The sequence below is a fragment of the Phytophthora infestans genome, genomic scaffold (genome assembly GCF_000142945.1).
Source record: "Phytophthora infestans T30-4 supercont1.13 genomic scaffold, whole genome shotgun sequence".
NCBI lineage: Eukaryota > Oomycota > Peronosporomycetes > Peronosporales > Peronosporaceae > Phytophthora > Phytophthora infestans.
Window position 1 is genome coordinate 1,868,489 of NW_003303746.1, and position 14,962 is coordinate 1,883,450.

The following is a 14,962-nucleotide window of genomic DNA, read 5'->3' on the forward strand; positions in this document are numbered from 1 at the left end:
ACCGGTATCAATAGATGTAGCCATATCGCTTTTGACAAGATAGCAGTAAAACCTTCTAACGTTTTTCGTAACATAGCGGAAATGGGAATATCATTTCAACACAGCGAGAAAGCCGTGGTGGTAAGCTTCTTCTCCTCATGCATTTAAGGTGCATTTTAAGCTCTCTTGTTTTTCTTCTTCTTGTTACGTCGCTATCTCAGAGCAGACACAGTCAAGTCTTCTTTACCAAATGACGCACTTCTTCTCGGGGTTCATGGGGGTCCCCACAGGGCACGAGAACGCCTTGGCAAACTTGTCGTAGTTCATCAGTGGGCCGTTCACACGCCACTTCCCAGGCGAATGAGGGTCGATCGTTCGCAGCAGCTCTGCGTAGCCAGGTGAGCGCTTCTCGCACCAATTCTGGGCAAAAGCCGTAAAGAACAGCTGATCATCGGCCACGGGGTCACTTGACTGCACCATAGCACGAGCTAGCTTCTGGACCATAGTGTGGAGCCTCGCGTCGCCGCTTGAAAACGGATACTTGCTTTGTAAGAGCTCCCAGTCCTTGTCCCCGTGATGTTTGTGCTGGTGGCGGTGTCGCTCGTGCTTCTCTCGTCCACAATCGCATTCCTCCCAACGTTCTTCTCGTTCTTCTCTATGATGTCCAGTCTTCTTTTCGTGCTTGTGGTGCTCACTTTCCTCCTCATCTTCATCCCAGTGGCGCTGATGCTTGCCGCAACGACAGTCACGATCATCTTTATGACCATGGTGCTTCTCTCCATGACTTCCTCTGTCCTCCGCTTCTTCGTCGCGACGGTGACGATCTTGATGTCGTTCATGCTCGTCTTCGTGTGCACCATGACCGGGTTTACCCTCGCTTTTGTGCTTTTCGTGATAGTGCTTACCACCTTGATCACTGTCGTCCTCGGGACGGTGCTTCTTGTCATGATGGCCATCAGATTCGTCCTCACTCTCCGAGTCTTCACGATGTCGCTCCTTCTTCGTGCCCTCTTTGCCAGTTTTTTCATGCTCTTTCTTCAAATTCCCGTCTTTGTCATGTTTGTCTTGGTTAGGTTCGCCAGTTGAGTGCTTCGCCTCGTCCTCTTTCGACTCCGATTTGTCATGTTTCTTGTCTTTTTCAGAGTCACTTTCTGAATGTTTATGCTTCTGCTCCTCTTTTTCCTCCGTGTGCTTGTGCTTTGAGGTCTCGTCAGGGGTTGCATCACTCGGCTTCGGCTGTGGCGGTGGCACAACTGCAGGCGGTTGTGTCGGTACGGGCGGCGTCGGGATGTCAGGCACATTAGGAGGCGTCGGAGTGTGCGGCACATCAGGCACAACGGGCGGCGTCGGGATGTCAGGTACATTAGGAGGCGTCGGAGTGTGCGGCACATCAGGCACAACGGGTGGCGTCGGGATGTCAGGTACATTAGGAGGCGTCGGAGTGTGCGGCACATCAGGCACAACGGGCGGCGTCGGGATGTCATATACATTAGGAGGCGTCGGAGTGTGCGGCACATCAGGCACAACGGGTGGCGTCGGGATGTCAGGTACATTAGGAGGCGTCGGAGTGTGCGGCACATCAGGCACAACGGGTGGCGTCGGGATGTCAGGTACATTAGGAGGCGTCGGAGTGTGCGGCACATCAGGCACAACGGGTGGCGTATCAGGGACATTGTGGGGAGTAGGCACTGTCGGTGGAGGTGCAGTCACAACTGGAGCTTCCGTAGCTGGTTGTGTCTCCGTCGGGGCAGGCGTTTGCTCTGGATACGGCAGCTGCGGAGCGGGTGAGTTCTCGTCAGGAATCACTTGTCCCGGTTCGACATCCGTTGGCTGCGGTGAAGTAGGTACAGGGATCTCTCCACTTGGTTCGGTCTGCGCCGGCTCAGGTGCTTCAGGGACAGGAAGGACTGGAGGGGGGGCGGTCAGTTGCGGCACTGGCGGTTCTACCGGAGGCGCTGGAGTCTCGTGCGGAGGTACGACCGGAGGCGTCGCAAATGTATTTTTCCAAAGTTGATAGGCTTCGTACGCGAGGTGGATGCCTCCATTGTCAGCGATATTCTCGCTTAGTGTCAGGTTTCCATTCACAGTACCAAGCACACGTCCGTCTTCAGTTGAGACCACAGGGAACGACGAGTACTGAGCTGCCAAACACTGCGTCTTCTCTGCGAATTCGGCAGAAATTGACGGCGTCCACCAGGAGCGAAGCGCTCCGTTGCCATCGTAATTGCGTCCCTGGTCGTCGAATCCGTGCGAGAGTTCGTGGCCCATCACCATTCCGATACGAGCAAAGTTTGCAGCTGCCGGGAAGTGCTCAGGACTGTAGAACGGAGGCTGTAAGATGGCAGCAGGAAACACCATCTTGTTCGCACTCGGGTCGTAGTACGCGTTGACTGTCGACGGGAACATATCCCAGGCCTGTTCATCCACTGGCTTGCCCACAGCTTCAATGGTCGCTGCTGCACTGAGTTGCATCAAACTCTTGACGTTGTTAAAGAACGCGTCGGCTTGCAGCTCAAACGGTAGCGGCGGGACATCGTCGGGGCCTCCAATGTAATTCTTGACCTTGTTCAGCTTGTCCACAGCTGCGTCGTACGTGACTTTATCCAGCCACGACTCGGTCAATAGCAGCGCCTTCAATGACTCCTCGATCTCCGTCACCAGAGCTTGTGCTGCAGCTTTCGCGTCGGGTCCAAACACCTCTTGCATGTAATATTTCCCCAGCTCATCGCCCAAAAACGTCGTCGTCAGACGCTCACAGAACTGATCTCGAGGAAGGAGAGCTCCAGCGCCTTGAATTTTGCCATGAAATTCATGACTCGCACGACGGAAATATTCCCCTAGAACGGCTCCGAACGAGTCGATCAGGTGGAAACTCACGTAGTTTTTCAGCTGCGGTAACAGCGAGTCATCGCTCAGCAGTTCATTCTGCACCTCGAAGAAACTTGGCGTGGCGATGATGGCATAGAGCATGGGGAACGGCTCCAGCTTGTAGATTCCATTGAGATACGCCATCAAGAACGGGTATCTCGTAGCGATTTCAGCGAATGGGTACGCTGTATTGGTCGTCCACGGGTCCCTCAACGCCGCATTGGGTAGCGAGATGTTGGCGAACGCTGTCTCTGTCTCCAGTACAGCCTCGGCGTACTCACTAACATTGTGGTTCTCTAGACCTCCGACTGCGAATAATTTGGTCACATAGTCCACGTACAGTGCCGCGAAAGCGTCCACTTTGCTCTCTTCCAAGTAATATTCCCTTGACGGTAGAGTGAGTCCTCCTTGAGCTAGTTGTAGGACATTAGTGGCTGGATCCTCCGGGTCTGCACCCACGGACACACTGAAGAACGTGCTGATCCCAAGAGATTGGTCCATTTCACCCGCCAACTCCAGTAATTGAAGTGTGGAATTGGCTCGGTGGACGTTTTCAATGAGTTCAGCGATAAAACCCACCGCAGTAGTGTCCACGTCCTGGTCATTAAGACAGGAATGGTACAATTGCCCAATTTGCGGCGGATTCTGGTCAAAAATCTTCCGAATAGTGTCCTTGTTGCTCTCCGAGACGACGTAGAAGGACGAGTCGATGCCCGGACGGTCTGCAGGAATTTCGTGAGCTTTCAGCCACCCCCCGCAGGCGTATTGGTAGAAATCCACACAAGGATCTTCGGTCTGGTCCTTGAACGTCTCCATACTGGCTCGGAATGCCATTTCGTCGGCGTCGTCTGAGGTCAAAGTCTCGTCGAAGGAGACAATGACGTCCGCGACGTCGATGGGGGGAGAATTCCGCTGCTGGAACAGGCTCAAGACGCCGAGACCCAGCGTTCCCGCTAACACATATTGCCACACGCTGCGACGGCGCGTGGGAGGGCTGAACTGGGCGTCATCGACCAACAGCGGCGTGAACTCGTTCACACGAGCCATTGTTGCTTGGCTTCCAAGATTGAGAATGAGCTCTCCAAGAAGATCTTTTTGATTCGGACGGATATGATTACACCATTTTAAAAAAAAGAACGAAAAAAGATCGCAGCACGATCTTTTTTCGTTTTTTTTCAGCTGCTGAGCAGCTGCTGTCATAAAGGTACGTCAAATCTGATTACAACCTGAATCTGGTGTAACCAAACCCAATATGCTCAAACACAGTCTGCATGCCACAATATGCCACGAAACAGTCTATCCCTCACACATACGTCACAATTCGATGAGCAGTTCAGCTTTGCGCATGCTGCTGTTGCTTCTCGCTCTGTTGGCCTTCCCCGCCTGCAGCCACCGCCCCGATCTCCTCAAAGAACTGGGTGACAATGTGCCAGCCATGGAGCTAGTAAATGTCTCTCCATTATCATCGGAGGCTGCCAAGTCTCGCGTCCTCTGCTGGGTGAACACGTACCACGCCAACCACGACAAGCGACTTCACGCCATCAAGCGAACATGGGGTCGCAAGTGCGATAAGCTGCTGTTCATGAGCGACATAGAAGACCTGTCAGTTCCTACTGTGGAAATTGTAGCCCCTCCACGGCACGAGATGCTGTGGCAGAAGCACCGCGAGATTGTGCGGCTTTTGGTCCGCGAATACAGCGAAGACCAATTCGACTGGGTCTTTAAATGCGACGACGACACCTTTTTGATCATGGAGAACCTCAAGACTTATCTCAATAGTCCCGAAATTCGCGCAGTCGCCGAGGATGGGCCCGTTCTTTTGGGTCATCGGATGACGTTGCAGTGGTGGGAAATGCAGCGGCTGTTCGAACCTTTTGAGAACCACAATCCGGACCGTGTGGCGGCGATGCTCAAGGTGAAACAAGACACGAAGAATGACGGAGGTCTACTGTATACCCCTGGAGGAGGAGGGTATGCTATGAATTGGGCATACTTAAAGAAATTGGAGGCGGCGTTTGAGGAACCTTTTTGTCTGCCGAACGAAGTGGTGCCGGATGATTGGGCTATTTCGTTTTGCATGCGGCAATTCGGTGTCATTCCGCTGGATACGCGGGATAAAGAGAAGAGAGAGAGGTTCCACCAGTATGACCCCAACGATCTGTATACGAGACCGTACGATGAAGAGGCCTACGATCACAAACTCTTCTCGTCGATTTACCAGGAGAACAATTGGTTCTCGGATCACTTCGGCATTGGATGGCAAAATGGGAAGAACTGCTGTGCACCGGACTCAATTACCTTTCATTATGTCAAGCCACCGTTGATGGATCTGTTTTACGAATACTATTATGGACAACAGAACGCCACGAAGACTTAGATACTCGGCTCTTAAAAGCATGTTACGTGTCTTCATAGAAATTGTTGTTACATTGCATTAAGTGGCTAATTCGCTACAACTGTACGAGTTGCAACCGAGTACAATCTCGACGTCACCAAAGTTGGAACGCAAGTAGAGACTTCCGAACGCTAAGCAGTTGTTGGTTGCTGGATCGCAATTGATGCTGCCGTGCTTTTCGAGTCCATCGACTGAGTCCTGTGGACGTACCAGCAAAGCACACTGTTCATTAGTTTTCAGCGTTCCTCTCATTGAGTTGCCAGACTCGTTACCTCAGCCTCTACGATGACGTCGTCGGAATAGTTGGTGTGACGAATGGACATGGATCCGGACTCTGACCTCATGAAGTACATCCCGGCAAACGTTTGAGTCTGAACACACCAGAAATTGTTAGTCGGTATGATGCCGTTATAGCCGTAAGAACCGCAAGCCAAAACTTACATTTAGCTGCACCGAAATTGCCCCTGAGGCAGACTCGATGTGAACGGTGCCGCTTGCTGTGATTTCCTTCAGTTCAATGTCCCCTGATACTGTTGTGACTTCCAACCGACCCATAAAGGCTGAGTTTCCCTGAGCAAATATCCATACATCAGCACCCCAAAGCGGCTTATTGTTACATGTAGCAAGGATCCTTACCTCGATTAAAATCTCAGATCCATAGATGTCACCTGTTCCGCTTTTTAGAGTAATCCAGTTCGCGTGTATGTCGTCCACTGCAATCGATGCGGAGGAGCTCTTAGCTTCGATATGACTCCTTCCGGTATTAACAGAACTGTGATCAAAAGACAAGTTAGTTCGACCTGCCAGTTTCTTTGTAGCAATTTTCTAAATGTCCTGCCTGTGGACGTCGGACAGCGTCAAACTGCTTGCTCCAGTTTCCACTTGAAGATCGCATTGAGATAGTACTACGTTTGATATGCTGACGAGACCGAGTTCTGAGTAGACTCTGGCAGGCGATTCAGCTGTTGACGTGTTGCTTGCGTCGATCGTCATGCTGTCGACACTGATATCACCTGAAGTGGTCTCGAGGAGTAATTCAGCTCCACGAATCTCAACGTTTGAGCACAAAACGCTGGACTGCATTGTGGTGACGCTAAGTCCTTGGAGCTTCAAACTATCTGATCCCTTCACCACGACGGATGTGTTGGTGTTGACGACAACACGTTGAAGTGGTTCCTGTGGTAGCACAATCCCCACCATGGATCGCTGCGTAAAGGCGTAAGAACAAAATATAATTAAAAAATATTCAACTGCTACATACCTGACACGATCCGTCAAGCCATAAAAATTGAGATGCACCCACTGGCCAAAGATTGATGCTGACTGTGTCATTCTTGACCACTTTCTCGTACATACTGGAAGCTTCGACCGATCCGCCCTATACAAAAAAATGTCAGATTATTCACAACAGTGAGGTTCGGGACGTACGTTAGATGAGTAAAATTTAAAGTCCACGTTGGCTTCGGTCGAATTTGCTGGAGACACGATGATTTCTCCCCGGGAGAAAGAATTCTGCAAACGAATGACGTTCGTTGTGCCTTCTGAGCTTGAGTTGACAAGAGGAAAGCTTGCCGACGCGATTTGAGTGCCAATGCTGCTGCACTTGGCTACGAAAACCACGTTGGCGCACATGACTGCAAGGATAAACATGACTGCCAGCACAATGAACACAATCACGACCCGCATGGCAACCCGTTGCCGCCTTGTTGAGGTTTCAAAGTGCTTTATCCACTTGATCAAAGCAAAACTTCAGCCAACGTGTCATGCAACATTTCGATCAAAAAGAGTACAAACCTGTTGGAGAAACGAGAGCGGAGACTCTGGCTGCGAGATATTTGTACTAGGCTCAATTGGTTCAAGATCCACTGCAGTCTGCTGTAGGTCTTTCATACTGCGTTTGGCTCGGGCAAGTTGATGTTTCCAGGACGACGCATGACGCATTAAAGTTAAGCTCGTACCTGCTTCAGATAGAACGAATACCCCGGACAGGAGCCCCACATAGGCAACAGTGTTCAAGTTGGAGCGCATGACTGCCGCGAACCGCTCACGGTCGTATGCAACTTGTGACGTCGGTGGTAACAGCATACGAATACTCTCCCAGTTGTCAAGGATATTGTCCTCGACAAAACTTCGTCCAGCGAAGCAAGTGATGGCCAGAACGACCAAACACGCTCCGATAAGCGCTGACATTAAGTAACAGATGGAGAGTAATCGACGGTACTCGAAGTTGCCACCAATAAATGCCAGGAGAGCCACTATCAGCAGCAACATTCCGCTTGAAAAAATAGCAAGTCCTGCGTACGGTGCGGAGGCGAGAGTTCCGGTATCGACAATGTAGTTACCTCCAAGAATGAGAAAGAGTGATAGCGGAAACATGATCACGCTGAAAATCTGCAAAACATACTCGCTGTTAATACCAAATGAGTCTAAGTGAGCGATCGTCCAATAAGAATACCTGCAGGAAAGCTACAGCAGCGCGTCGCTCGCCCACCACTCGACGTAGGTACCAGCTAAAACACAGGTGAGCTACAGCATTCACGATGAGAACAACCGCAGCCAGCTCTAGTATTTTCTTAGTCTTTTTCAGAAGCTGCGCATTCAAGCGAAGTAAGGTTAGTAGTTTTGTCCGTAGCGTGAGGAATGGATTTTTTTTTTAACCTTCTCTCGGTTTTCAATGTCACGTAGCACAAGCGATTTGTCAAGAAATGCAGCAACCTCCAACTCCACGTCAGACGTGAACAAGATGCACAGCCCTCCAAGCAGGGCAAACCCAAAGCACGACCCGATCGCGACCATAAAGCTTCCAACTGCCGCCGGTGTCGATCTGCATACTCCCTACCACACTTGTGCATTTAGTTGAAATCCACTTGAGAGTTTTTTTCTTACAGCCTTACCAGGATTCCTGAGAGAATGCTCGTTATTCCCACCAGGAAGCTCAGCAATAATGTCGTTCGATGAAGAGAAGCTACAGCGTATAGCGCGAAGAGTGCAGCAATGCTCAATATTTCAAGCAGAAGCAACAACGCGCTGATACATCGTGTCTTGCACGTGAATGATGGTGGCGATAGTAAATCATGAGCCATGGAGCCTCCTCGAAAGAGGGAATTGTTTGGTCTATTACGCTGAAGTAGTACCGCGGTCCCACAGCGACAAGTAGGAATGATGTAGGTGAGGTCACTTGTCCATGCGTGTCCCTATCATTATCGTGAAACTCGGTTGAAACGCTCGTTATTTTAGCTTTCTGCGAAGTCTCATTAGAGCTTCAATAAAAGTGTGTGTAGGAGCTCATCGCTGTCCAACATGACGGATTGGTACGTGGAGAACCTCCACCTACTCGCAGCAGTGCTTATGTGCAGCCCGGTGGTATTCGTATTGGCCTTCATAGTCACCAGTACTCGAGTACGACGGAAGTTCGTCGTTGGTGCAGCTGAGACTCGAAAGACATCCGATACCCCCGAAGTGGCTCTTATCAAGGCTCATACTCGAATAGTTCGTCTTCTCTCGGTCGTCGGTATCCTGCTTCAAGCTATCCTGATCGTCAGTATCACTGGACTCTCGTCCAATAACTCGACCTATTCGCTTGCACTCATGCGTCCGGTGATCAACTTGTGTGTATTCATTCTCGGGTTCATGACCAACACTCACGCTGCTTTCCGTCTCGCGTACATGTTGCTACTGGGCCACATCGTTGTGCTTGACACGATCGCTGAGGTTTCGTTTGCCATGGTCATCAATTGCATACAGATGGAGGGAATGCAGTGTGGCGACAGCGCGCTATCACTTACCTTAAGCACTCTCAAGTTCCTAAAACGCCGCGAGCTTGCTAGCCTCTTCCTGACTCCATGGGTAATGCTTGAGACGGCCTACCTCTGCGTGGCTATTGGCTTTTGTTCATCTCGGTACTCGGCCAGAAAGTTATCACTCTCTCGCCCCACGTTCAACCTCCGTGCTGCGCTCCTCGCCAACTTCGTAGTCCATCCGCATCGATCTGCAACTGTCAAACGCCCTCGGTTCGCCGCTTAACAAGTTGCCTTTTTCATATATTTTTCACTTCAACTAAGCAAAAAGAATTGCATTCCATCAATATATTTTTAAGAAGGTTTTGCTACTCTTTCGAAGAGGTATAAAAAAACAAATGTAAAGAGGTATTATTCTGCCATAATCCTCTTTAACCTAATACTGTCACTGACCGGTAGCATGGCATCAGCCGCGCCAGAGGTGTCTGCGTCGGCGGCACCAAAGCCTCGGCGGACGTTCCACATTCAGCTGGACGCCAACAGTCCGGCGGAGATCAACTTCAAGCAGCTTGTGGTCGAGAGTGCGCGTGACTCGGAGCCTCCCACACCCGGTGCTAGTCCGTCAAACACAGTGTCCGATTCTACGCCGTCAACCGTGAAAGCTGTGCCGGTGTCGCGTCCACAGCGTTTTAACATCATCGAGCACCTGGAGAAACGCTACGGCGGTGGATCTGTGCTAAACGATGGCGACGACGGCGATGTGGGCAATGGCGGCTTGGACCGACGTGACGACGACGATCTCTACGACTCGGAGGACTCGTTTATCGACGACGCGGAGCTGCAACAGAATATTGAGGACGTAAGAGGCCAGACGCGAGTTAAGACCAAACATTCGGGCTTTTTCGTTAATGCTGGAGACGAGATTGAGACGCTGGAGAAGGAGGAGGACGAACTGGTGGACGCGAAGAACAAGAAAGGCAAGAAGAGAGCGGTGGATGGCGCATTACGGTCTTTTCTGACGGAAGTACCAGATGCAGCTAGTGACTGGCAACCAGAAGAAGAAGTTGTGAGGAAGTTGGAGGTATTGAGGACGGCGGTGCAGGAATGTAAGAGGAATTAGTGGCTGAACAGGATGTTATTGGTGGTATTGACCCATTTGGTAATGATGTAGTGGCGGAGACTGCGCCGATCCCTAAGGTGTTCCCGAGATCGCTGGATGAACCGCTGCGTGCAGTGGATAAGCTGGTGGTGGAGGCACATCCGAACAAGTGGCGGGTGACGGGATACTTCGCCACGTTGATGACGTTCTTGCCGTACACGAAGCAGTATCTAAAGGTTTGGATGTAGGTTGGAGCTTGAACGTGAGGTTTGAAGCTGACTTAAGTCACTTACGGCGATACATTCAGTCGAATATGCTGCGACTGGAAGCACGAGATGTAGCGAGGCATGAAAGGGAGAAACTAGATGCCGCGCTGGAAGCTTTGACGCAGCTTATTGCTACTTACGGGACGCGTGCTGCAGCTGAGTCTATCGATGTGGTGAAGACAGGTATGTTTCAGCTACTGAGCATTTGGGTGGAAGCTTGTAAATTGAACACTCTACTGCATACAGATATCGCAAAGGACAAGGAACTGGGAGCAAAACTGCATGCTCTGCTGGAGCTTCAAGACGAGTGGGTGTCCAAGGAAAATGACTACCGGTGCGAAGTATTATCTGGTGTCTTTCGCCACAAAGAGGCTCTGACCTTACGTCTTTTATAACTTGTCGCGTTCCAGGCAAATGCTTAAGACTGAAGACAAGAAACACATAAAGGAACTGGACTATAAGCCACTTAATCAGCGCCAGGAACGGAATCGAATGTTCAATCGGGTGAGTTGGTTGTGGCCTCAACTTCATTTGTTGATACATTTCGGCTAACATGTTGTGCGAGTGTGCGCAGATCCTCGCTCTGTTCACGCCTGGCCTGACAGACCTGCAGACATTACGTGCATTGAACAAGGCCGCCAAGGCTAAGACGTCAAAGAAGCCTGCACAACTGAAGACCCCTGTCAAAAACGCCACCGCAGCAGCAAAAAAGAAAACACTCGAGCCAACAAACACGGGAACGGCCCTAGTCAAGCGATCGATCAAGCCTTTCAAGTCGAGAATGATGGATGAGGTTCCACTGTTTGTAGAGGACGACTTTGAAGAGGTAGAACAGTGAGATAGAGAATGAAAAAGATAAATAAAAACGTACTACAGTAGGTATCTTAGACAAAGGCGTTGGCCTTCAGTGCCTCACGATCTTTAAGGACTGGGGATTCAAGCTCAAACGATGAACCTTGTGAACGGCCAACTGCAATTCGAGCCACGATGATACCAACGACGGAATCATAAAATAGTACTGTACATGTAAGCAGTAGTTCTTTGCATTCATGTCAAGCAAAGGAACAACACGCTTTGGGAAATGCAAAGATGCGGTATGGCAGTCGTGCTGCTTACAGCTTAAAAAATCTCCAGGGTGGCGTTGGGATCAACAGCGTACACGCCCTTGTAGCTGTCGAATAGACTCCTCAGCGCCTCTATGTACTGCGCTTGATACTTTTGTACATCTTCCTTCGATGGGTGCTCGATTCGTGGGAATCGCAGAGACTTGCCAACGACAGTGATGAGGTCGATATCGTTGCGTGGCAAGTAAAAGCACGAGGCCTCTCCGAAGAAGATTGTGCCAGGAATCTGAAGTCGGTTCAATTGCAGCCGCAGCGACTGCAGGTACGGGAACGCGTGGTACGTGTATTCCTCGCCGAAAGTGTATACTGGATGGACATTGTAGCCATGTTGCAATGCAATTTTGATGAACCCGAAGCGCTTTTTAAGATACAAGCGATGTTTGCCTCTCTGGTAGAGTGTGGCTTCTTCAAAGCCGCCAGGAATGATGCTGACGTTTTGATCTCTGCGCATGAACTTGAGCATGTTGGCTTTCGCGCAGCTGCTGTACTCCATCCAGTTGAGAAGGTCACGGACGAGAGGGAACCAGAAGAGGTTCTCAGCCGACAGCCATCGACACGCAGAGCGCTCGAAGCTCATGTGATATGCGCCGTTGAAAGAGAAGCCACAGGTCAGTATTCCATGCGGATGGAAAGCGAACAGGTTCTTGGTTCCTGTCTCCACATACGGTGAGATATCGTTCTCTTCAACAGCCTTGATAGCTGCAGCGGGACTGAGGTGTTCACTTTCATCCTGCTCCGTGTCTACTGTGGCGTCGTCGCTGTTGTTGGTCTGCTCGTCCTTTAGCCGCTGCTTTTGTTTCTCAAGCTCGCGTTCCTCGAAAATGGTCACGTTCAGACGGAAGTACGGGTAGCGCAGCAGGATGTGCCGCGCCAGACGCCTCATGCGCGGCCACAAATGCAGCGAATCGCGCGTGATGTAGTGGTAGCTCTCGTACAGCGCCGTGAACGCTAGATATACCTGCACACTAATTGGCGGTGGTGTTGCAAGCGCCCAACTTTTGGTTTGCAGCGCTGTCCAAGCCCAGTGACCAACGCACCAGCCGGAGTACAGCCACATAAGGATGTATGCCCCGAGTCCAAAGATCCAGAGACCGAAGAGCGACCACAGCAAGAAGCGCCGCCCCACGTATCCGCGCAGCGTCTGCAGCTCAGGAACAGCATTATTGTTGGGCCACAAGGGCGTGCGCCCTGTAGCAGCGTGCGCAACGCCGACCATTATTGACAATAATATTGTATTAATAGTATTGTTGGACGGCCGTAATGAAGAGTGCGCATGAAAAACCATCATAAATGTACGTGTCGCATACTTCGAAGTACATGCACAGTTGATTGCGCTAAGTTGGACAAAACTGTCCACATCAACATGCTGTCCGCAAACTGACGACATCGTTAAACTGAATCGACGAGAAGAAGGCGCCGCCTCCACTGAAGGCAGCCGAGCGTTGTGTATTACTGTAGTACTTTAGTCTTTATATTGTCAGTTGATATACATGAAGAACGGTATATCTGCTCCCAGCAGTGTGTCCTTCCTTGGGGCTGTATAGTCACATGAGCTTGGAGCTGGCGACATGGAAGGGGTTCTTCTTCTGCGTGCCAGTTTGAGGTTTGCTTGACCCCAGTAGATGTTCGAGTGAAAACTTGTCCGTGATGCGTTGCTGCGGCTTCTTGTTGACCTTCAGTAGCCGGTCACTCGACACGACGAACGGGCTTTTGCCACCGTTTAAAGCGGCCAGGTTAAACTTCTCTGCAAGTCTCGGGTCCTGGCGGCGACGCAGGGCGGCGGCGGTGGACGAGGCTAGTCGCGAGGTCATAGTGCTGGTTTTGGAGACGAAAAGACGTGAGAGCTTGGAGGCGAGATCAAGAGTGAGAAAGGCACATGAGAACTGTTTGTTAAACTTCATATTTAGTTTTTGCAAACCTCCATCTAAAAACAGGGTTTGTATTGAATAGGGACCTCTAGAATGACATACGGTCAGGATGGACTGAACTTGAAGTTTGCGGGCCTCAACCTTCAACGTCCAGCGGAAGGAACCGGTCCGGTTACCGGACCCTCTATTTCAAATAGCCGCCAGGTAAGTGGATGTGGAGGGTTAAAAGCTTGCTGCCTATGTGTCAAGATGCCGTCGGAGTCGACCTCTACGTGTCAGAAAATTTCTAATTCGGCGTCAGGGTCAGCAGCGTAGACACATTTGTACCTGTCAAATAGGTCACGCAGAGCCTCGACGTACTTGTCGTGGTTCTCCTTCACCTCATCTCTGCTCGGGTTGTCAATGTGTGGAAGGCGCAGCGGCTTACCGATGACGGTAATGAGGTCCACGTCCGAGCGTGGCATGAAGAAGCAGAACGGAATCCCGAAGAAGATAACGCCCGGGATTCGGAACCGGTTCAATTGCAAGCGTAGCCACTGCAGATAAGGAAACGCGTGATAGGTGTACTCTTCGCCGAATGTGTACGCCGGGTAGATGTCGTAGCCATGCTGAAGCGCCAGTTTGATGAATCCGAAGCGCTTCTGAATGTACACGCGGTGCTTGCCTCGCTGATAGAGCGTAGCTTCTTCGAAGCCTCCGGGCAGTAGACATAAGTTCTGACCTGTACGCATGGTGTTCTCCATGCTGGTTTTGGTGCTACTGCTGAACTCCATCCAATGCAAAATGTCACGCATTATCGGGAAGTAGAAGAGGTTCTCAGCCGAGATCCAGCGGCACGCCGCACGCTGGAAGGCCATGTGATGAGCACCGTTGAACGAGAACCCGCAGGTCAGTACTCCGTGTGGGTGGAAAGTAAATAACGCGCGCTTGTCCGGCTCGACGTACGGGGTCACATCGTTTTCTTCGATAGCTGCAGCTGCAGCCTTCGAGCTGAAGTATCTAGCGTCGTCGCTCTTGTTGGTAGTGCTATCGTTGCCATCCTTCTCCTGCTCTGGCTCTTGGATCTCGACGTTCTGCTTCGCATCCTCTCGCTCTTCGAAAACCACAGCGTTCAGTCGAAAATACGGGTAATGCAGGAACACGTAGCGCACCACGCGTCGAATTAGCGGCCATTCATGCAGCGCGTTCCGCGTCACATAATGATAACTTTCGTACGCGATCATACCAACCAGATACACTTGGACAAGAACAGGTAGCGGCGTGGCTGCAGTCCAACTGCCTCCATTGTGTAGGAAACTCAACAACGACCGTATCGTGCAGAGCCCCGAGAAGAGCCACATACCTATGAACGATGCCAGCCCGACAATCCACAGTCCGAACAGGTACCACAGCAGCACAAACCGAAGAATGCGTCCATGTAGCGTCTGTAGCTCTGGACGCGCGTCATTGTCCAGCCACGCAGACGTCCGTCCACAAGCTTGCGGCATGCCTGTCAAAACTGCAGGTGGTGTAATTCACATGATCGGATTTTGCCAGGACATTGAAATTAACCAATCAGTGTTCCCATATGAGATACTTTTAGGTGGAGACGGACCAGCTTTCTAGCTGTTATTTGCGCAGAGTTGT

General features: G+C 50.9%; 8 protein-coding genes across 8 annotated transcripts; 3 read left to right on the forward strand and 5 right to left on the reverse strand.

The window, feature by feature from the left end:
* Positions 1-222: 222 nt before the first annotated feature.
* Positions 223-3,894, reverse strand: PITG_08425 (endothelin-converting enzyme 1, metalloprotease family M13, putative; the record flags this gene model as incomplete). Its single annotated transcript, XM_002903762.1, has 1 exon — positions 223-3,894. The coding sequence occupies one exon, from the start codon at positions 3,892-3,894 to the stop codon at positions 223-225; it is 3,672 nt and encodes a 1,223-aa protein (XP_002903808.1).
* A 298-nt stretch (positions 3,895-4,192) lies between these two features.
* PITG_08426 (glycoprotein-N-acetylgalactosamine 3-beta-galactosyltransferase, putative) lies at positions 4,193-5,224 on the forward strand (the record flags this gene model as incomplete). The annotated part of the gene is made up of 1 exon (XM_002903763.1): positions 4,193-5,224. One exon carries the CDS (start codon positions 4,193-4,195, stop codon positions 5,222-5,224), a length of 1,032 nt encoding a protein of 343 aa, XP_002903809.1.
* A 57-nt stretch (positions 5,225-5,281) lies between these two features.
* On the reverse strand, positions 5,282-6,442 carry PITG_08427 (uncharacterized protein; the record flags this gene model as incomplete). Its single annotated transcript, XM_002903764.1, has 5 exons — positions 5,282-5,440; positions 5,515-5,613; positions 5,684-5,812; positions 5,879-6,014; positions 6,096-6,442. The coding sequence occupies 5 exons, from the start codon at positions 6,440-6,442 to the stop codon at positions 5,282-5,284; spliced, it is 870 nt and encodes a 289-aa protein (XP_002903810.1).
* Positions 6,443-6,640: 198 nt separating this feature from the next.
* On the reverse strand, positions 6,641-8,325 carry PITG_08428 (uncharacterized protein; the record flags this gene model as incomplete). Its single annotated transcript, XM_002903765.1, has 5 exons — positions 6,641-6,973; positions 7,037-7,633; positions 7,698-7,832; positions 7,901-8,077; positions 8,137-8,325. The coding sequence occupies 5 exons, from the start codon at positions 8,323-8,325 to the stop codon at positions 6,641-6,643; spliced, it is 1,431 nt and encodes a 476-aa protein (XP_002903811.1).
* Positions 8,326-8,542: 217 nt separating this feature from the next.
* On the forward strand, positions 8,543-9,265 carry PITG_08429 (uncharacterized protein; the record flags this gene model as incomplete). The annotated part of the gene is made up of 1 exon (XM_002903766.1): positions 8,543-9,265. One exon carries the CDS (start codon positions 8,543-8,545, stop codon positions 9,263-9,265), a length of 723 nt encoding a protein of 240 aa, XP_002903812.1.
* A 174-nt stretch (positions 9,266-9,439) lies between these two features.
* PITG_08430 (uncharacterized protein) lies at positions 9,440-10,789 on the forward strand (the record flags this gene model as incomplete). Its single annotated transcript, XM_002903767.1, has 6 exons — positions 9,440-9,550; positions 9,665-10,085; positions 10,151-10,314; positions 10,386-10,527; positions 10,591-10,678; positions 10,768-10,789. 6 exons carry the CDS (start codon positions 9,440-9,442, stop codon positions 10,787-10,789), a joined length of 948 nt encoding a protein of 315 aa, XP_002903813.1.
* A 674-nt stretch (positions 10,790-11,463) lies between these two features.
* Positions 11,464-12,726, reverse strand: PITG_08431 (diacylglycerol acyltransferase, putative; the record flags this gene model as incomplete). Its single annotated transcript, XM_002903768.1, has 1 exon — positions 11,464-12,726. The coding sequence occupies one exon, from the start codon at positions 12,682-12,684 to the stop codon at positions 11,464-11,466; it is 1,221 nt and encodes a 406-aa protein (XP_002903814.1).
* An 885-nt stretch (positions 12,727-13,611) lies between these two features.
* On the reverse strand, positions 13,612-14,823 carry PITG_08432 (diacylglycerol O-acyltransferase, putative; the record flags this gene model as incomplete). Its single annotated transcript, XM_002903769.1, has 3 exons — positions 13,612-14,319; positions 14,440-14,611; positions 14,675-14,823. 3 exons carry the CDS (start codon positions 14,821-14,823, stop codon positions 13,612-13,614), a joined length of 1,029 nt encoding a protein of 342 aa, XP_002903815.1.
* Between the last annotated feature and the right edge of the window lie 139 nt (positions 14,824-14,962).